This window comes from Cololabis saira, chromosome 10 (genome assembly GCF_033807715.1).
Source record: "Cololabis saira isolate AMF1-May2022 chromosome 10, fColSai1.1, whole genome shotgun sequence".
NCBI classification, from domain to species: domain Eukaryota; kingdom Metazoa; phylum Chordata; class Actinopteri; order Beloniformes; family Belonidae; genus Cololabis; species Cololabis saira.
The window spans coordinates 17,559,556-17,582,048 of record NC_084596.1 but is presented as its reverse complement, the minus strand read 5'-3'; the positions used below and the strand labels follow the sequence as shown (position 1 = coordinate 17,582,048).

At 40.8% G+C, this 22,493-nt stretch overlaps 1 protein-coding gene across 2 annotated transcripts in view; it reads left to right on the top strand.

The window, feature by feature from the left end:
• zeb1a (zinc finger E-box binding homeobox 1a) overlaps positions 1 to 22,493 on the top strand; it is a 72,939-nt gene that overhangs the window by 26,568 nt on the left and 23,878 nt on the right. For both annotated transcript variants that reach the window (XM_061731846.1, XM_061731847.1), the window contains exon 2: positions 16,722 to 16,901. In XM_061731846.1, coding sequence (XP_061587830.1) covers positions 16,722 to 16,901 — 180 coding nt within the window. The remainder of the gene's footprint in view (positions 1 to 16,721; positions 16,902 to 22,493) is intronic.

Genomic DNA, 22,493 nt, shown 5'->3' with positions numbered 1-22,493 from the left:
CTCAAAGTGAAGCAGGTAAGAGGGGAATTCCCTGATCAAAAAAATGAAATGAAATGAAATAATTTCCTATTATGGATGAACATTCTGAGGTGAACCAGGAGTTGTGTCAGGTACAGAAATATACGGAGAGTATGATTAATAAAGCAAATATGATCATCGATACAAAGGTCATTTAAAGCCACTCGGTACTCGACAGCGTTGCAGGGACGGCTGGAGCCCAATCAACCTGCCACACGTGCTTTTGGACTTCAGGAGGAAGTTGGAATTACTAGAAATAAGCCGCACAGGGAAAATTTGTGTTATTTTTGTCAGCCTGTTTCAATTTTAGTTTTAGTCTAGTCTTTGGGTCGAGCTATCAGTTTAGTTTTTATTAGTTTTAGTCACATTCATACTCCTTTTAGTCGTGTCACGTTTCAGTCGGCTAAAAGTCTGAGCATTTTAGTCTTAATTTAGTCAGAATTGTCCAGGACCATTTTAGTCTCGTTTTAGTCAAAGATTGTATTCAGCCAAACCCATTTTACAATTCAAACAAGGTTATCTTATTATTATATTATTGTTACCTTATAGACTAAAGAATACATTTGTTCCAGATACAGAAGACGCTCTGATTTGAGTTTACGACATTTATTTTTCCGCATTTCTCCCCATCTTTTTCTTTTTCGACGACACATTGGGTTTTCTTTTCCACGTCTATGTAGGAAAGTGTATCCAAAGATGGATCTTCTTCTTCAGCCCCAGAGAAGATCCCTGCGTTTCTCTATGGAACTTAGTTTTTAATGGACGTGAACCTAGAGCTCTGCGTTAACGGCATCAGCCTCTAACTCTGCAGCTGCATCTTCTGGATCTGATTCCCCGCGGCCCGAGACTGGGATGGAGGACATGAGCCAGCAGCAGAACAAAACCAGAGGAAACTACTTAAAACATAGACATTAAGGATCTTTCGACTCGTTTTGGTCAACAAAAATGAAGACACATTTTAGCAGAGTTTTTATTTTGTTTCTCTACGATATTGCATTAAATATTTCATTATTGTTATCGTCACATGACCATTATTTTCGTTGCGTCTCGTTTTCCTCAGTGGATAAAGGTTCGTTGACGACGATATTTAGTCATAATTTTCGTTGACGAAAGCAACTTTAGGGAGAACATGCAAACTCAGAAAGAAGTAAACCAAAACTCAGATGAGAAACCTTCATGTTGAGGCGAGGCTGCTAACAGCACACCAGACCGCTGCGATACATACAATAGATCAGGAAGTGGGTCATAGTTGGACTCACTCAGTAACAAAGAATTATTAAGTGTATATTAGATTTTCAAATGTCAAAGATCCAGTCTCATAGGATGAAGTTTGTGTTGGACTGGATACCAAATCTTTCCAGCAAGGTAAATGTCAGAGTGAAATGACTGATTTTAAGTTAATAATCTTCCTTTTTTTTGGTGTCAGTGTGGTTTGTAGGGTTCCCACAATTCATCTTGACTCACTGTTTAGTTTAGTTTCCTTGTCAGTCAATTCACTCTGTACAACATGTAGTACTTGCGCGATGTCACGTACGATATCCCATGCTACATGTGTTGCACCTGGTGAATCTCTTTCAGGGAACAGAAGTTATTGACAAAACATTTCGTCATATTGTCTGATGCTGATGTGTTTGTGTTGAGAGACAGAGTTGGAGTCATACTTTTCAAATTTCAAATTAAAAGATGAAAGAAGTGTGATGTTCATACGGTTTGCTATTGTTTCCCTTTTTCCCGTGCTGTAACATGCATCCAGTTTTCCCCTTTATTTCTATAATCCATACAGAGGTGTGCAGATCATATGGTTCTTTAATATTTGAGTGACTTCCACTCTTAATGTTGTTACTGTGGAAAGTGAGATCGCTGACACACTTTCAAATCCACCATGTGACCTACCACTTTTGGGCTTAATCTATTGTGCAGATTGAATCATTGTGTTGAATAAAACAGGAGATCTGTATCAGTGTTGCTGTTAGTCACTGATGCTCGGAGTAAAGGTGCAGCTAAAGCATTCAGTTCAGAAAGGAAAACACGGGGGACAAAGGTACTAAAGTAAACAGGAAGTGACCACTCACCTGGTAACACTTCCCATTATGCTGCCTCTCACGGGATTGGCAGCTGCCGGCCGTGAACGCGTTCAGGTTGCAGTTGTTACCGTGGGATGCGGAGCGGAGGTGTGCGCTTATGAAGAGAGGTTTGTGATGTGTTGTATTATACATGACAAGGTTAGACTGATGTGTTGATTTAGTAGGTCAGAGCCGTGTTTATACTCCACATCCGAGCACATGTGAGGGAGAAAATTCCTAACAGCGCCGTGCTTTAGGTTGACCCAGTTGTTGTCAGAGGGAGTGAAAATATGCTGAAGTGTCACACATCCACAGACATCCTGGTGCAGTTTCTGCTGCCAATCTGGCAGGCGAACGTGGAAGATGCACCTCATCGGCGGATCACTTTTTACCGACTTACGGGCTCTGTGGGACTTTTGACAGTTAAGCTTCACTGACAAAAGCTCGGTTTCTTTTGTGTGTGTCCCCCCCCTACCCCCCTCCCACCATGCCAGTGAAAGTTGCAAAGTTGCTTACAGAGCAATCCATTTAGCTTAGCGACAGAAAAATATCAGACTTTCTAGTTTAACACTTTTTATTTTTCACTTTAAAATACGCATCTGGTCTGTTCGGCATCAGTTAAATACAGGAGACGTTGTAATGTGTGAATCCGGTCTCCTCTACTAAATGCAAATGAGATTCATAGACTATGAAATCACAGGAACTAGTTCTAAAATATAGTTTTGTTTTGCTTGTTGTTTATACAGAAGGGACACTTTTCATGTCAGTGTTTTTGGTTCTGCAGATGTTTGACTTTCGCTCTCATTGGCTTTTGCTGCTGAGGAACTTTATGCTCTGTTGTTGCAAATAAAGGAAGAGCTGTATATAGTATTTATAATTCATACTTATAGTATACCTCCCTTCCACTTTCTTGCTTTTAGTTCTGTATTATGCCCCGCTGTGGCACCTTTCATATGCTTTTTCAATAAAGCAGCTGGTTGTAAAGGAATCCTCACACGACCTTCCTTTTCAGTTTTCATCTCACTTTCTTTTTTTTTTTTTAACACATTAGAACTTTTATCCCACTAATACCGCACCACTTGCGCTCCTTCAGTATGTATTTAACCACATGTGTATTTTACATAGGAACCTTTTACGTGTTGGTGCCAGTCATTGTTGATGTTTATATAGTGGATTTTAGTTCTAAGAAAGGAAATGTTTGTTGATATCAGCAGGTAAGATTGCTAAAGAAAGACAATTGTAGTTTCTGCATAGGGCTGTTCGATTTTGCCCAAAAATAAAATCTCGATTTTTTTTCTCTCAAAATCCGATTTTCGATTACGATTACGATTATTTTGTGAATTGACAAAAGGATTTCAAGGAAATGATTTCAAATATGCTGTTTTTTTCATTGAACATTTGCCCCATTGGGCTTTAAGTGCAAACTTTGCTCTTATTAAACCAAAAATGAATGAATAAAGTGCAAAACTCTGTAAAATAAGTTGAAAAAAAGTTTTAAAAAATATAATAAAATATAAAGTTTTATCTCTGAAAAAAAAATCAGCAAATCAGCACTTGCAAACATACAGTAAGTTATATTTCCAATTAAATAAAACAAGACATTTTCTAATTAAACTAAACTGGGTCTTTGCATGCTAAATAATAATGCAACCCATGAAGGAGGTAGAGGTGTGTAATGTCAGTCATTACATTTGCTATTCATATTTGCAAGTTTTTTGCAAGGAACACGAGCCGGTCTACCACATCTGGCTTGAGGGTTGCCCGGTGGCATGTTACAACGCCCCCTCCTACACTAAAGAGCCTCTCCCATGGGGCACTTGTCGCAGGTATTGAGAGGTATTTCCATCAATCCTTAATATGGTATCAATCATTAATATGTGTGCAGACAAGGTAAAAAAAAAAAAAAAAAAAAAGTGAAAAATCGATTTTACGATTTTCACGTTTTAACATCGTTCTAATTACATAATCGCGATTACGATTTAAAATCGATTAATCAAACAGCCCTAGTCATGCTTAAACTTTGTGGTCAAGTCAGTGACAGAAGGCAACAGGAGGAAAGCACATCCAGTCATTCACACCTGACCTTGTTGACGACAAGTGCATCTAGTTTGAAGCCTCAGAAAAGAGTCCAAAATGCTGCCATGTGAACGCAGTCTGGAGTCCTGTGTGCGTGGATTAGGCATGGACCGCCTAATGTTACTTCTGAAACGTCTTTTATATCTGACCACCATAATTAGCTCACTGGTCCTTTCAACGGTGTTCAACATTTGAAGCTTCATCTTAAAAACGAGAAAATGTTTTTCAGTTAGATCACATGTACACTGCCGTTTACAGGGTAACGTTCGTTCCCTTCGTTAGGCTCGTTAAACTTTTATTTGTGCCTGGAAATACCCAGAGGTGACAGCCGAATTTAACCTGAGCAAAATAAAAAATTGAGCCTCCCCTTAAATTTGAAGCCCCCTATTAAGGAAACCAATATGACTGGAGGCTTTTAATATAAAAGTTTTGCCTCATTGCAGCCTCGGCACATAACTCATCACCTCGTGTTAATATGACTCACTGGTGACGTCCACCTGATTAGACAGACGATGATGAAGTGCAGAGGTGCAGTGCAGTTTTTCCAGGCAGCTGCAACGGGACTGAGATCAGAGCTCTGAGTGTTATGTAATACTCTGGTGTACTGCCACCCCCTGTAGAGCATGACTCATTACACATACACAGAAATTCAGCGCGTACAAGTCGTGCATGTCATTAACATGATGAGTATTAATACTCTCACCAAATGTTCATTTTTGTACTAAATCGTGTATATGGTGCATGTTTGTGGTGCTGACAGAGCACCAAATGTCCACTGCAGCGTCCAGTATAAACGGTATAAAATAAAATACAGTACAAAGATGTTTAGTGGCTGAAATTGCGTCATTTTAAGACTGCCTTCATTGAAACCAAGCAATTTGAGTTCAGTTTTTGACTAATGGTTACACATTATTTTATTTCATCTAAATGTGTAATCGTGCCTCGAATAAAAAAAACTGTAAAATAAAGATTATTGTGACAGTGAAAATTCTATTCTATTCTATATTTTTCTATATTTACACTTGATTTGACCCTTCACTTATGCAACACACCTGCACACACACATGTTAGCGATACTGTCAGGTGAATTGTCGTCTCATGAGTCACAGCTCTGTTAGATACACGTGAAGTAAAAGGTAGTTTTGGGGGAATTTACGTCAGCCACTCCTGAGTCAGTCTCACAGCAACGTCTGGGCTTGTGAGCATCCACCTAGTGGTAAAAAAGCAGAACTAAGTGTACTAAAGTCTAGCTGTTTACAGAAACCAATTCATTTAAGTGACATGTCAGACTTTCACAGTGCCAGGGCATCCTTGGTCCCACTTAAAGTTCCAGTATTTCCTCTCTGTGACGGTTGTAGGCCCGTTCGAGATAGGGGAGGCCCGTTCTTTAGTTCCCACAGTAGCTGACCCTTGAAAGAGAAAGAAAACGGTCTGATTGAGCACCTGGGCCAAGCAGGAAGCAGCTGGGGAGTTGTGATTAATCTGCACATGCACACACGCAGCATCACATGTGAGGAACAAAGATTGTAGTTACTGTATATGAACATTGAGCACATGTGGCAGATGCTGCGTGTATTTCGGGGCCCGTTTCTTGATTTGCTGGCTCCAACCACAGGGGCTTTCCTGCATGTGTGTTTACAGCTCCGCGCTGTGCGCCTGCTCAGAGGTTGCCAGCTATATTAAAGCAAGGTGGGCAGGGAAGTGTGGTGCAATGTGCCAGGGGAATAATGACCACACCCCCCTCTGTCTGAGTGGATGACGAAGCCTGTTTTACCTCATGATACCCATTTTTAACAGACACCACAGACATGATTCAGGGCTCCACAGTTAACAACTTCCAGTCGTGCAATCAGGACTGTTTTTACTCTGTTACAACACTTTTGTTTTAGACCTGGATGACTCTCGGAGACTTCCTATCTTTGATAGTTGGCCTCTTTTGTTATTGTATATGGTTTCATAATGTTGCACAACATGGAATTATTCATCCATGCTCTTCAAAACTACAGAGCAACACAATTAGCTCTTATAAAAACTCACAAAAGTAAAAAGGAAGTAAAAGAACCCTATAAAATCTTTTGAAATTGAACTCAAATGTAATAAATGCTGGCATTTGAGGAGGCTGCAACAAGAAAACGTGACTCTTCTGGTTCACGTTGGTTGATCGTTTCACTCATTTATAGCCTCTATAAACAACGGCATTACTAGGGTCTGGACTAGAGCTGTGTAATTACTTGAAAATTTATCAAACCATAAATTCAGAACCCTTACCTGATGTAACCTTCCCAAGTCGGTTGTTTAGATTTTTTTAATTTATGTTATTATGTTCCTCACTGTATGTGTTCATATACAGGGTTTCCGTGGGGTTTTAAAAAGTATTAAAAAGTGATAAATGAAAATTGCCAAATTTAAGGCAATTAAAAGTGTTAAATTCACTGTCAGAGGTATTATTTTTTTTAAATTGGTATTAATTTTTACCTTTTACATTTTAAGCAGTCTATTTTATTGTCATTCACAAAGTGAAATAAATGTGAAACATCTGGTCAACATCAATGAGTCTATAAATCTGTTCTGTATAGTGTTCTATACGGTCAAAATCTGTATTAATGTTAAAAGGTCCGTGATTAACACTTAATGTTGTGACAGTTTTTAAAAAAAATCTGAAGGTAGTGAAAAAGGTATTAAATTGGTATTAAATTTAACATAAGGATTGCTGTATAAACCCTGATATACCGTATTTTCTGCACTATAAGGTGCACTTAAAATCTGTAATATTTCTCAAAAATCATCAGTGCACCCTATAATCTGGGTGCCTTATGTATGAAGTTAGTTGTGCTTACGACTTCAAACAGATTTAATGTGGGACACTGTGCTAAAAAATCTGTCAAAATGTTTGAGTGCGACTGTAAGCGAAAGTCGGTCCTTGGTTGGATATGTGTTGCAGTCAGACAATGTTAGATAACTAGTTATATAGTGCTGGCAAGAAACCGTCGTCCAACATGTAGTCCATGTTATCTTACTATTATTAGACATGAAGCCAACGTAAACCCAATTTTCAAATCTGATTCATAATGTAATTTTAATCAAATGTTGGAAAACAACGTTGTTCCAACCTCACACTAACTTCAGGTGTCCGCTATCGCTGGCAACGATGAACCAATCAGAGAACAGTACGTAGTAAGACGCTTACCTCTGCCACTTTTTATTTGTGGATTCATGGAAGACGAATGATTTAAAATGTGAGTGTATTTTCCTGTATCAGTTACAACTGAACGATATTCGAGTTATTGTGAACGAGTTGAATAAAGTTCGACTTACCAGACTGTTTTTTTTTCGCTTTATATATGTTTTATCATCCATTTTATAATCCGGTGTGCCTTTTGTACGAAAATAAATCGGTTCTTTGATATTGCTCCTTATAATGCGGTGCGCCTAAATGTCCGCAGAATACGGTACTGTCCCCTTAGACATAAACTACTACTCATGTAGTCACATGACTCCACCCCGTCCCGTCTGTGACATGGATGCAACATGGAGGAGAACTGAAACAGATACAACACCTTGTACCAAAGAAGAAATGCAGTGTTTGTCATTGGTAAACGTTCAAACTTTTCCAAAGACTGAACAAAGAGAAGTAATTCGTAAACACAGCAAAAAAACAAAAGTTAAAAGCTGTCTGTTTGAGAAAGTGCAGCGCAGCCAGGCCACTGAATATGAACAAGAAGCTTTGTCTGAAATAGCCCCCCTGATTCAGGAGCATTACTGATTAATACATGGTCTTGGTATAAAGAATAAAAAAAAAGAAAAAGAACAAGACTAGATTGGAGCTTTAAGAGTCCAACTGAAAACTGTCCAATTGAATTAGTTTGGTATTTCTGTCTATTCATTATGGCAGCATTTATCAGCAGTGCGGTTTAGATGGATAATTCTGAGTATTTACTTGTATATCTACGTTCTACAGTTGACATATCTGTGTACCTTCTAGTGAGTTGCACATGCATCATTTGAGAGAGTCATAAATTCCCTATAAATCTGATTTTCAAATGTTGAAATGAATCCCGGAACTTGATTTCCGCTTTCTTCACAGAGTCGGTGGATGTCCTCAATCTCTAACGTTGCAAGCAGCCGCTGTTTGTTGCGTCTGCTTATGTGCAGCGTCCTCCATATTGGTAGAAGTTTCCCTTTTTTATTTTTCAAAACTGAATTCAACTGTTAACATCACATCTGTTATTATCCCGTCTTTTTTTTGGAAAAACGAAGCGATAGTGCTCTGCAGAGAGGGAGCAATGGCAGAGCGCCTGCTGAGCGGACACAAAAAAGATGGCAACGCATGCACCATTGTCCCCTCCTAGTGTTATTATGTCCAAAGGCTCACATGAGCCGTCCGTTTTGTTTTACTCTCATGAGACACGTGCAGGTACTCACTAAATTCTTGATACCTTGAGGTGTTTCCTGTGATGGCAATCATGTTTTCAGCGGCACTGCTGTTGCTTGTTGTAAAATGTTGTTGCACCAATTTAGAAAAAAAAAAAAGCCACAGAATACAACTAAATGATCGTAGTCTGGAGCCCTGGAGCAACGATGCCACCTGATGCAGAGACTCTTAGAATTAAAGCCCATTTGAGTGATTGAACACTCATCTTCAATTGTAATTTCTTTTCATTAATGTGTCTTGAGCACAACTTTTACAATGTGCTCATGGCTGAAAAAAACAAACATTCATATTCTGCAGCTGCCAAAATCTTAATGTGGTGCTAATTATGTCGTCAAATTGCCTGGTTAATTAAGTTGAAATGTACCCGAAGCCGTTAACTGGAAACAACATGCAGTCTGAAAAATCACACCGGGATTCAGAGTACTTGGAAAGCTCTGTTGATACAAATTTGCAGTTTAGAAGTTGGACATCTCCAAAGATGACACATTAGCTGGTGGGAGAGAGAAAATGGGTGACTGTCCCTTTAAGGGGGCTGACTGACTGCAGCTGCTCACCAGTCTGGTCACATCTAGTAGCAGACAGACAGCTCTGGTGATGTTCTCTCTCTCTCTCTCTCTCTCTCTCTCTCTCTCTCTCTCTCTCTCTCTCTCTCTCTCTCTCTCTCTCTCTCTCTCTCTCTCTCTCTCTCTCTCTCTCTCTCTCTCTCTCTCTCTCTCTCTCTCTCTCTCTCTCTCTCTCTCTCTCTCTGTCACACACACACACACACACACACACACACACACACACACACACACAGTGGGGTAATTGTCTGTTAGGGGTTTGGCAGAAGTCCCATGCTGCACAGCTGCACTAGGTCAATAAACACACACACACACACACACACACACACACACACACACACACACACACACACACACACACACACACACGAACATCAGCAGTGTTCTTGTGACACAAGCTGTTGTTTCTCTAACATGTCTGTCAGTATTCAGGACTTCTGAGAAATTAATCTTGAATAAAAATGTTTGTAAGTCATGTACCGTTTAATGAGTGTTTACTCAGCTGGGGAGCGTGGTTCATCATGTCTTCAGAAAAACCTTCATGGATACAACTTATTCTCTTGTTATTAGTTGGGTTTCACTCTCAAAATGACCAAAAGTCATGGGTTTTTGGTTTTGGCTATTCCTGCTGGGTGGCTCTTTCATCCGGAACGTTATATTGAAACTTTTTTTGTAAACTTAAATGAACTTTCGCTTGACGTTTTACCCGGTGAACTCCGACGATCATCCTGCTTTTCTTGCAGAAGCACCGTGAAGTTGCTTTTCGTTGCTGCAGTAGAAGTCTGGACTATGAATGTTTGCACAGACATTCTTGTCTCCCATCTGCATAGTGCTGCTTGATTATGGCAAAAATCACAATTACTATTATTTGCCTCGGTAATCAGAAAACTATGTTGCAACATGGTTATTCGTGAACTCAAACTAGATTTAACATCCAGCGCCCCGACTCTAGTCTTAGTCCAATCATGAATGATAGCTTATCTTATACTAATCAAGCACAAAAGACCAAGAACATCATTCCTGCTGGTCATCAGCATCGTCTTGGTGATTATTGTAGCTCTAAGTGAAACACCTTTTAAACCTTCCATAAAGGACGCTGCAGCCCTGACATGCTGACATGCAGACCGATAGTATTTGAAACATGCCCACTTCTCTATCTCTCCTCCTAGCCCACACTCCACTGCACTGCAGCCAACCTTTGACCCACTTGCCAGCCCATGTGGTCCAGCCAGAGTTGTGTTGTGGTGCGTCAGGCACACATCATTTCCTCTCCCAGGTCACGTGTCCTGATGTGTGTCTGGTCGTCTCATGCTCATGCTGTGAACTACCGCCGCCGCTGCTATTTTCTGTCTCTGTTTCCTCAAGAAACTGTTCCTGCTCTGTTTGTATGAAAAGCGCCCAGAATAGTGCGGCGCAGATGCAGAGATGGCATTGAAGAAAACTGCTTCTTAGATGATTATTGAGCTAAATTTTCTTTAGTCTGTTTCTGTCGTAAGGCACCATTTCAAAGATTTGTTTTTTTTTTATTTCACTTGGAACACTTGATTTAATGAAGGTTAGATAACTAGTTGGGGACAGGATATGAATTACACCCTCTGACTTTTGTTTGTTTTAATAGAAATGAAAGCAAAATGCTGTCGGCGATTCACTCTGCAATTAAAGCTCAGTTATGATTTTGGTGGTATAAGGTAGTTTGTCTATTCAGTCTTTCCATGCTGAACAAATACAGCCACTTAGACAAAGAGTAGTGCAAAAGACATTATATGACATATGCTACTTAGTCTGAAGATGTGCTTGGATGAGCCAAGAATCGACAACAAGCCTGGATATTTAATATGCTCTTCAGCAGTCAACTTTACTGTATAAAAATGTTATTTTATGTCAGCTGGGATTTCAGAGTGCTGACTAATGACTTAGGACTTCATTCATCCACCAGAAGAGGACAACCAAGAGGAATGTTTGGCAACAAATGAAGACTCAAAAAGACAGAAGATGAAAACAGAATAAACATTAGTTGTGAGTAATAATGAAAGGTCCTTCTATGCAGCAGATTCTTAATCAAAGGGATGGATGTCAGGAAGGGAGTAATGCTTTTGTCTAGACCTTCTCTCTTGCTCCCTTAGCTGGCGTCTCCCTTTGCAGACCTCCAGATGGAGAATTAACAGTTGGCTTGATGCATTGTCATGATGATGTGGACTACACACTCAGTACGTGCACATGCAGCGATTCAAACTGGTTGGAGATCATTTGCACACATCGTACTGACTTTTAAACTGCATGTGAACACCTTAAGTCAGTCAAGTAATCTGATCAGACTGGATTCATCAACCCGCTTGCAGCACCTAGATAAGCCAGTCGCAACCGCCTTGTTAATGCCATGTGTACGGAGACATGGATATTACAGTCTGCGCATGCTCGAGAATTTCCCCCGGGTGGGGTTTTCCCCCGGGGGAGGGGATTCACCTGGAAGTGAAAGGAGATGACGCAACGCTGCTCAGTAGTAGCTCCCTGGGGTGTCGTGTGACTGCTTCAGGGGTGTCGTCAAAATATTTCCTACTCTGACATTTCATATATAAATACTGTATTTTCGCGACCATACGGGCGCCGTGTGAAAAGGCATAGGCTCAGTCTTGTGTCATATTTCTGTATTTAAAACACACACGGCGCACCGACCGAAACGGCACACACACAAGAACACACACACAAGAACACACACACAAGCACAGGAGTGTGCGTATTTAAAAATACAGCGGGAGCAAAACTTTGTTTGATTGTAGGCTACTTTATTTCAGTTTTTACATTAATCAAACCCATTAGCCCACGCATCAACAATCAATCTGCAAACTGTGGCATAAAAAAAACAAAATACGCCGTACCCTACGCCGTAGGCTGCGTCTATTTAACGCGGACCTAATGCCGCGTTCCATTTATCCTCGGAAGTGGGGATTTCCCAGTCCCTAGTCGGAATTTTCAACTGGAACGCCCCTCGAAGTGGGGTTTCCCACTGGGAAAGTGGGAGAGTCTTCACCACCCCCGAGTTACCATTCCAAGATGGCTGCCATTCCCAGTTCCCACTTCCGATTTCCGAGGTAAATGGAACGCGGCATAAACTCCGAGCCGGCAGAAAGAAATCTCTAAATTTCGGAGCAAATTTCTTAACAGGCGTAGCTACAACTGTTAGATTTCATCTATTAAACCAACATCTTCCTAAATGATTTATTTCAGCCGGCGTGATTCTCAACAGAGCAGCGTCCCAGAGAGAGTTTCTCTCCCGGGGCTGACGCAGCAGCTTGACCCGGCGGACACGTCTCTTCTCGGGCTGTGAGCTGAGGCTGCTCCCCGGGGGCGGCGGCTCTTCTCATCTCCGAAAACATCGGGTCAAATTTCTTAACAGGCGTTATTTGGATAAACTGAGCCCCGGTTGCGGATCTTAAGGTTACCTTTATACCTGAAAAAATATTAAAACTTAATAAAGTGCCATATTAACAGCGCTACAGCTGAAATTAAAACAGCTTTTGGCTCTCTGCTTCCTGATCAGGTTAGGGATGAAAACAAGGGGGAGTAGGAGAAATGGGACAGGCACCTGGGCCAAGTGCCCTAGATCTCAAGTGCCCTAAAATCTCCCCCTTCTTTTTTAGGGGTTAGGGAAGAAAAGAAGTGCGAGTGGAGAAAAGAAGGGCGAGTGAAGGAGAATTGGGATTGGCCCTTAGAATGCACTTTTTCCTTGTTGTTAAGCGGAGGTCAACCGGAAGTGGCTCTTTGTTGAAATGGTTACCATGGTTACCTCGGGTACAGCGCCACCTAGCGTCACGGAGTCAGCCATGCTCTGGTTACAGTGGTTTATTCAATCTGATTCAGTCTGATCTCAGAACAGCATGTGTGATCAGATAAGTTGATCCAATCTTCTGCATGTCATTATCTGATCAGATCTCCAACCACCTTGAATCGCTGCATGTGCACGTACTGAGAGTCTTGTCTTTCCCTCACTGCTCATTGCTGCCCCCTATCTACTTCTCTGGTAACTGCACTCTGGGAGAAGCAGGAATTATGAATCACTGCATCTTTGTGCTCTGGATGTGTGGCTTTCATCTAATTTGTATATCATTTATCAATAAGGGCTCTTACAGTACTGAATAACTTACCATTTTCACTCTATTTGCCATAGCCAAATATTTGACTGAAGTAATCAGAAATACACTAGTTTAATGAAATACAAGCATACTTGTGAGTTCCCACCTTCCCATCCCATCACTTTCTCTTGTCATGTTTTTAAACTTTTTTTTCTTTATTCTTTACGGCTCTACAAAGTTTCTACATAGATTTACCTTCATGTATATCAGTCATATCTGCATATGACTGTGGGTTACCTCTCTTTGATGCAGGATACTGACCAAAATCCAGTGAAGAACATAGGTTTGTATATTTGTGCTGGATACCTTCACCAGAAGAGTTTTATCCAAACTCAGCTAGGTGTCTTTAAGAATGCCAGTTTGCAATAATCCGCCCCCGTTCCTCAGAGAAGACATACTGTAAACGGCTCAAAGTGTCGACCTTTCCAATATTGGAAGAGCCACGGGGCTGTCTGCTTAATTATGTGCGTGTTTGTCTGAAGGAAGACAGGCGCTGGTCGGTGGACGCCTGCTGCAGGGGAGTATTTAATCTACTGAAACCACACAGGTCCAATAAAGTTACCACTTCTCTTTCTGGTCATACATTATTTTGCTTTAAAAACACTGATATTCAACTACATCAGCTGACAACAATCTGTCTCAAAGAAACAGGATTGATTGTGTTGAAGTCAGCAAATAATGAAAACACCAACACATTTCTTTCAATCATTTGTCTTTTGGTAATAGTTTTTTGTCGGCTTTCAAACACAATTCTCTGTTTAAAAGGAAAAAGAGTTTTCTGCAGACAAAGTTTTGAACTGAGCTTAGGCAGTAACCGATTTATTTTTGTGTGCATATGACCACGGTAACGTTTTTTATCATTCAATTTCAGTTGCTGCCTTTGTCAGTTAAACATAACAGCATATTTGGTGTTTGCAACTGAAAATGATGTGGGAGTTTATTTGCATATAGAGTGGGAGGGTCAGATTTGAATATTCAAGACAGAAGTGAGATTCTCAGGACGCATGTTAATGAGAGCACAAGTGTAACATTTCTCTTCATCTTCTGGCTTGTAGTGTATCACACTCAGAACTCCAATGGGATAAAAACATTCCCTTCTCCCCGATTGACTCACAGTCTTTTATATTTGTCCAGGTTTGCTTCAACCTCACGCACACCCATGCAATCCACTAGGCAATGCAAGTTTATTTGTATAGCACAATTCAACACAAGGTAATTCAAAGTGCTTTACATCAACATTAAAAGCAGCAAGACATAATTAAACAGCAAATAACAAATAAAATGAAATAAAATGACAAGAAAAATAAAATAATAAAAAGCACAAGTTGTTAAAAAGTAAGGGCAGTAGAGTACAGCAGGTACACATCTCATTCTTACAATGGCAAGAATTACGTTTCTATACCGTCAAAACGTACAAAGACCGGGTCAAATACAGTATTACAAAAGTAATCTGTAACAATCCACTAGCACGAGTCTCCTCGAGAAAACATCACATGACTCCTGCAGGGTTGATAGTGAGATGTGTGTGTTAAAGGTGCGTTGTAGTTTGTATGAAGGCAGGTGATGGTGTGTGTGATCCAGCACGTACATGTAAAGGTTAACGTTGCTACCTGAACCACGCGTAACTGGAGCTTGTTTTGCGGTTTTGAAGCCGTGTGTGTGTGTCTGCGCGTGGGTGTGTGTGCACCTGTCACCTGTGAAGCACCAGATTGAAGCGTCCTCCTCATTAGACATCTGCACCACCTCTGCTGAGATGTGCAGCTTCGCGCCACAGAGCGCGCACACACACACACACGCACGCACACACACACTTTCCACCATATATTTACACAGAGACAGCAATTAAAGGATAGGGCTCATCAACACTCAGATCCCCATAATCACCATATTTCCACCATCTACAGTTTTGGTGCTTCACACATACAACAAACACACACACAGGTACACACTCATCCTGGTTACTTCAGTCAAAACAGTTTATGGTCCATTTTTCAAAGTGAGCTCCCATTAAGAGGCCGTGCCCCACAGACAAACTCTCTGACTGCAGCACAGTGTAAAATAGATCTGGTTGCTGAGGCTGATAAACAAGTGATTATTTTCCTTCAGGCTCCCATTTGTCCTTTTTATGTCTTCTCTGTGTGAGGAGAGAAATTGTCAGCACCTCCAGTCACAGACTGATTAATGTTGATGCTGATGTAATATTTTGATAGATATGTTTTCCTTTTTTTTTGACAAAAACACGAAGTTGAACATTATGTGCAACAAAGAAAATGCGTTATGAACCGTAACTTGAGGCTTGACAAGCTATTTTCTTCCTTAAAAGTAGGACCAAGTGATTGAAATAGTCAAAATTGTAATTATTTTTCTCCCTTTTCAGTAAACGTTGATACCATGCAAATGTTTCTTTATTATGTTTTTCTACAAAAAAGAAAAACATTAAAATCTCAGATTATTGCACAAAAAAGCTTCTTTTTTTCCTGCAGTATTCTGAGATCAGCTTTGCCTCTTCTGGGTGCATCAGGCAAAAGAAACTGGTCTCAAATGAAAAGAATAAGTGTAGATACAAACACGTGTTCTTGGTAAACCAGCATCTTCTGTCTGATGATAAATAAGATCCATTATTAACATGTGTGGATAATGCATCTCATTTCTTCTTTTTTTCCCCCTTGTCTACACATGTGCCTTATGTGCCCACATGTGTCTACCGGCCATATGTGTATATACATATGACCGGTTAATATCAAGTTTGGTCAAACCTAAAGCATATATATGCATTTTAATCTTCCAACAAAGGTTTTTTTGTGTGTGTACATGGGTGTGTTTCCTTCACCAGCCCTCTTGGCAGTCTTCTATATTTTATTGGTCCCTCAAGAAAAGGAAGGAAAAAAGTGAAAAAGAATTCAAATAAATAAATAAATTCCGTCAAAGAGGAGTAAGATCACTGAAAGTGGAACGTGAAAAAGTAGGAAAGAAAATACAAGACAGTGATGGGTGTGGTTTGGTGAGTGTGTGATGTGTTGTAGTGTGTGTGAATGATAATGTGTTGTGAGAAAAAGGAAACATAAGACAGACAGGTGTTTATACAGAAGAGGACGGGGGGGTGTATTCCGTTTAACATTGAATCTCATTTTTTCAAATAGTAGGTAAAGTGCCAACACAACATGCATCATGTCAAGTTGAAACACACACGTTTGTAACCTATTGAATTCACGTCATGTCAACTCTGACATGTATGAATGAGCAACACAGTTGGACATGTGGATGTTTTCCTGCCATGCAGCTCGGATTCTCATCATGCTTCAGTTTAATGGCGTTATTATCCTCCCCGGATGTGAATCCAGCTCTTCAATGTTGCGTTTGAGAATGAGCGCGTTATTGGTTCTGCTCATGTCATGTAGTATGCTTACATCATTCTAACGTCTTCTTCTATTTCCTTTTTCAGTGACAAACTTCAACAATGGCTTGGAGGCCAGTTCAGACTCCGATGATGAGGACAAGCTCCACATTGTAGAGGATGATAGTTTGCAGGAGCCTGACATCTCCAACGCTGAGGGGACCACGCCGCTGGACAGCCATGATGCCGCCATAACAGTATTACCCCACAACGGCTCCTGGAATGGAGGTGAGGTGCCAACATAAACACGCGAGGATGATTGTGTTTTGGTGCAGATTTTCTGTGCAGGGGATTTATAAGCAGTTTCCACACACTCTAATACATTGAAAAAACTCACCTAGATGAGGATCCAGATGATGTGTAATTCACCTACGTGTGTACCCTGAGCTAAAAATCATGTTAACAATGCACTGGGTCAGCCCTCTTTTATATGGATCGGTGTGGTGGGACTGATAGAGAGAACAAAGCAGAAAGCTGAGGTAGATGTAGACTAATCTGAGAACTGCACATCCCAGTGATACCCTCTGTGATGCATAATCCTCCTGGACATCATGCCCAAGTTTTCCTGTGTAATCTCCAGCTTCCACACCCAACACACTTGTTATAGATCCAAAGATGCTAAAACGCCTTTTAATCCCAAGTTACTCCGTCCGAGAGGATGTTATTTTAGTTTGGGGTAGTTCTTGTACACTTGAATATCCCTGTAAGAACATAACTCCAATTATATGATAAGCAACACTTTTGTTTTAATGTGGAGTCACAGCTCAAATAAGAAAACGAGAGGGATACTGATCCAGTCTGAAATAAAAAAAAAGAAAGAAAGAAAAAAAAAAGCTCCTGTCAGAAAAATATTGCTATACTGTTGTGCTTGTTAAACCAGATCTAATAGGAGCCCTGAACTCTGTGCTTTTATGAGGTAGGAGATGGGAGGGATTTTCTGATGCTGATGCTGCTGATTCCAAAAAAAAGTTCCTCTATCTCACCAATATTCAGTCGGCAGGTTCACATCCCTCGTGAATTTAGCACTGGCTGATCTTTTGGTAAGTGGTTGCACATGCGATATGTAAAAACAGAATGCATTCACACAAAGAACTACCTTGCAGATGTGCATTCACATCAGAGGCAGGATTCACTTGATATCTATCACCCAATCTGACACACGTCAAAACTGTCACCATACAGTCTGACATAGAAACCAACCGGGACTTTATTTGATCCAGCTCTCGGGGTAAAATGGAATAAGCCTGCTGTGTTTCTGGTGGTTCAGCCCAGTGGTGTAAGATCATTTATCTGTGTAGTTCTACCGACTTCCCCTTTGATCAGATTAGCCCGTCATTTTCTCAGCCTCAGGGAGCGTCGCTCACCTGCACAGCCTGATGTTCTGCACTTTTAGCTCTGCCTGTACAACAGCACATCCTCAAAGTTTATCCAGCAACATCACACACATGCACAGGCTCACAGTGGCACACGCCCCTCTTGTCCTTGCGAATTAAACGTATCTCTCTTTGTCATATCCCTCTGATGAAACCCTGAGACCAGCTTAATTATCATTCTTAACCATCTCTTTTTTCTGATGGGTGTTAAACTACTTTACTGGACTCACTCTCTAAATTTTAAAACACCCATCCATCCATCCATCCATCCATCCATCCATCCATCCATCCATCCATCCATCCATCCATCCATCCATCCATCCATCCATCCCTCAGCTATACCTGCTTTATCCTGTTCAGGGTTACTGAGGGTCTGCTGCAGCTGACCTCTGCTATCTTTGGACAAAAGGACTTGTCTCAAAGACTTTCAAGTTAAATCCACGCAGAGCCTTGAATATTTCGTATTGTTGCGCTGGTCACTAAAGACGTAAAATACCCTTTGGTGCCTTTAGTGAGCTTTTTCAGTCCTTTATTGTTGGATTTGAAGTCCTCTGCTTCAGACATTTGCATTTTCGTGAGTAAAGACAAGCCTGTCCACTGAAAGATGTTAACATCTCACATTAACGTTAGTCTTAACTAGTGTTGTTTCTGGCAGCCTGTTTCAATTTTAGTTTCAGTCTAGTCTTTGGGTCAAGCTATCATTTTAGTTTTTATTAGTTTTAGTCACGTTCATACTCCTTTTAGTCGTGTCAAGTTTCAGTCGACTAAAATTCTGAGCATTTTAGTCAGAATTGTCCAGGACCATTTTAGTCTAGTTTTAGTAAAAGATTGTATTTAGCCAAACCCATTTTACAATTCAAGGTTCAAGGTTATCTTATTATTATATTATTGTTACCTTATAGACTCAAGAATACATTCATTCCAGACACAGAAGACTCTAATTTGAGTTTACAACGTATTGATTTTTCCGCATTTCTCCCCATCTTTTTCTTTTTCGACGACACATTCAGTTTTCTTTTCCACGTCTATGTAGGAAAGTGTATCCAAAGATGGTCTCTTCTTCTTCTTCAGCCCCAGAGAAGATCCCCGCGTGGCCGGCCATCGGCCCCTTTCTCTATGTAACGTTGTTTTTAATGGACGTGAACATAGAGCTCTGCGTTAACGGCATCAGCCTCTAACTCTGCAGCTGCATCTTCTGGATCTGATTCCCCGCGGGCCGCGACTGGGATAGAGGACGTGACGTCACCCAGCAGCAGAACTAAACCAGAGGAAACTACTAAAACATGGAGATTAAGGATCTTTGTTAGAACATTTCATCTTGTCTCGTTTTGGTCAACAAAAATGAAGACACATTTTAGCAGTTTTTAATTTTGTAATCTACATTTTAGTCTCGTTTTTATTCCTCTACGATATTGCATTATATATTTATTTATCGTTATCGTCACATGACCAGCATTTTCGTTGTGTCGTCTCATTTTCCTCAGGTGATAAAGGTTCGTTGACATGTACCACTCACCAAATTATCAAACTACACTCAAAAGCTTCAGGGGCTCGACTGATTCCAATCCCTAAATGCTCTCCAGGATCCTCACAACCCCGACAATCTCCTGGAAATGTCCGGGTGCCAGAAGCCACGAGCCCTATTTGGGTTTTAATCTTGTGGCTTGATGCTGTAAAACCTTTTCTCTTTTTTTAAAGAAACCTTGATATCTATTTTCTCTAAATTGGTCTCTCCAAATAATTACAGTTCTCTCTGGTTTATCTGTTGAACATTTTTGACTCCATTTTCGTTTTTTTCACATCTGGGAATAAATCTTTACATTTTCAAAGCATTAACCCTCGCAAGGCGCTGATGGTCACTGAGCCATTATGACCGGAGCCGCAGCGCCGTGCGAAGGGTTAATGATTGTTTTGGACTGGAAGAAGTTTAAAATCGTTGCCCTTATTAGCACTCACAGAGTCTGCAAACACAGAAGTGATAACCGAGATAGTAGTTAAATAATAAGGCTGTAATGAGTTTCCTCATTAGCACTGCTAAGACAGCGTGGGACGTTGGGGAGTTGAGTCAGCTCCACTTTTTCTTGCACGTCTTTGCAAACAGGTTTCTCACCACTGCCTGTTCTCTTTGAGTTAAAGGAAAAGTAGGTTTATTAATGAAAGTTGGACCTTGTGACATTTATCAATTACTGCCTGGTGTTCTTCCTTCTCCTCAACCCACATTTAGTTTCAGAAGTTTTATCAGTTGCAAGATCATGTTTATAATTTTTCCATTTCAGTCGTGTTTTTTCCTACCAAGTGTGCTTGAGACCGTATGCTAAAGGTCTTTACGGATATCAGTCTCAGCCTCCAGTTACCTACAGTAATCACCCCGACTGACAAAGTTTCAGAAACACACCTTAGAGAGCAAAAAACCCAGCAGAAGTAGAACAGGATTCATAAGCAGAGGCAGAGCTAGGTCTACATTCGAAAGCAAAGTGTGCATGGCTCATGTTTACACCGATCCTCAGTGCCCTTTTAATCCTCAATTCCCCACTAACACCTCAGCCTACGCATACATCTGTCTCCATCTCTGCAGCAGTTAGCTACAGCCAAGCAGGAAATACTAAAACCATGGAGACGACGAGAATGTGACACTCAGAGATATTACTCTCATGGCTCGTTTCCTTGCGGCTGAATAAAGCCTTACATGGTGTGAATGGGACTCATGAGAGCTGCTCTCTCCCTGGTGCTTTGTTTCACTCTCTCTCAGCTCAATCTCTCTTTTATGTACTGTCCTACATGGAATTACATATGTTCACTTTTCTGCAGTCATCTACCAGATTTTCATCTCACTAAACATTGCCTTTTACCAGTTTTTTCTCCTGCTAAATGTGTATTTACAGATGTTATATTAAACATAACATGTTTTAGGTGGTTTATTAGTTATCCTTGAGGGTTTTGCAAAGCTCTTCACTGAACTTCTTCCGTAGTACCACTTGTTCAGCAACTTGTCGCAAACCTTGCTTAACTTGATAAGCTTTACCGTCCACAAACCGGCATTGACCGATCAACCACAGCATTAACAAGGTGGTTCCTTGCTTTCATTTGGAGCTAACGTTGACATGTAAACTTTACCATGACCTTTGACCCCCCTGGAAGGAAAGTGGCCCCCGCTACATCACAAAACGGTCCGGTCGCTGCACTCCTTGCATCTCAGTCTGATCAAAGGTTCCAGTGCCAGACAGACATCACAGGGCACTACAGAATGTCCCATGGTGCACTTTTCAGATAGTGACTGGAAATGTGCTTTTAACAATGAGTGTTACAATTAGGCCCAATTACATAGCTAAAGCTGTATTTGCAACATGACCCAAACAAAATAAACAGTCTGCCCACATCTCAGACATGGGACTGAGCAGTTAGGGTTTTCCTGCATTCTTGTGCAATTCAAATCATTGATAGTTATGTTTCAAGTGATAAAAAAGTTGTTTTTTTTTGTTCCTCACTGATCACATGGATTTGTGTAATAAGTTACACTTAATAATATGTAAGTGCAGAGTTTTATTCTGATCAAAACCACTTCTTTTTTTTAATGCAGTGATGTTTAATCCTCAAGAGTTATGAAAGCACACAAATGTAAATGTGGACACAAATAAGACTCGATAACCCGTATTGATTGTAAAGTTCTAAGACTGCATATATCACTGAGTCTGAGAGTTCATGTTAAAAAGACCAAAGCCAGAACCTTATGACATTTTAACTCCCCACTGCAGTCAATGCAGCAGGATTTGTTGTCAAACTTGTTTTTTACTGCAGACAACTAAATTTAGACTCTCCAGCACAAAAAGTAACTATTGCTTCATCTTTTTTTTAACAAGAACAACTGTTGATTCCCCTTGGCAGATGAGTTATTACCTGTACAAACTAGAAGAGCATATCCATTATTTGTAAAAATGAATAACTGAAGAGAATTTTTAACCAATTTTGATCTTACTGTGTTCAAGTGAGATATTATCAATTCATTATTATATTATTATTGGTATTATTGGGAACCTTGGATTCAGGAGGAACAATGCGGTTTTCGTCCCGGTCGTGGAACACTGGACCAGCTCTACACCCTCCGCAGGGTGCTCGAGGGTTCGTGGGAATTTGCCCAACCAGTCTACATGTGTTTTGTGGATCTGGAGATGGCATTTGACCGTGTCCCTCGTGCCATTCTGTGGGGGATCAGTGAGTATGGAGTCCGGGGCCCTCTACTAAGGGCTGTCCGGTCTCTATATGATCGGAGCAGGAGTTTGGTTCGCATTGCCGGCAGTAGATCAGACTTGTTCCTGGAGTCGAGCCGCTGCTCCTTCACATTGAGAGGAGCCAGCTGAGGTGGCTTGGGCATCTGTACCGGATCCTCCTGGACGCCTCCCTAGGGAGGTGTTCCAGGCATGTCCCTCCTCCCTAGGGAGGTGTTCCAGGC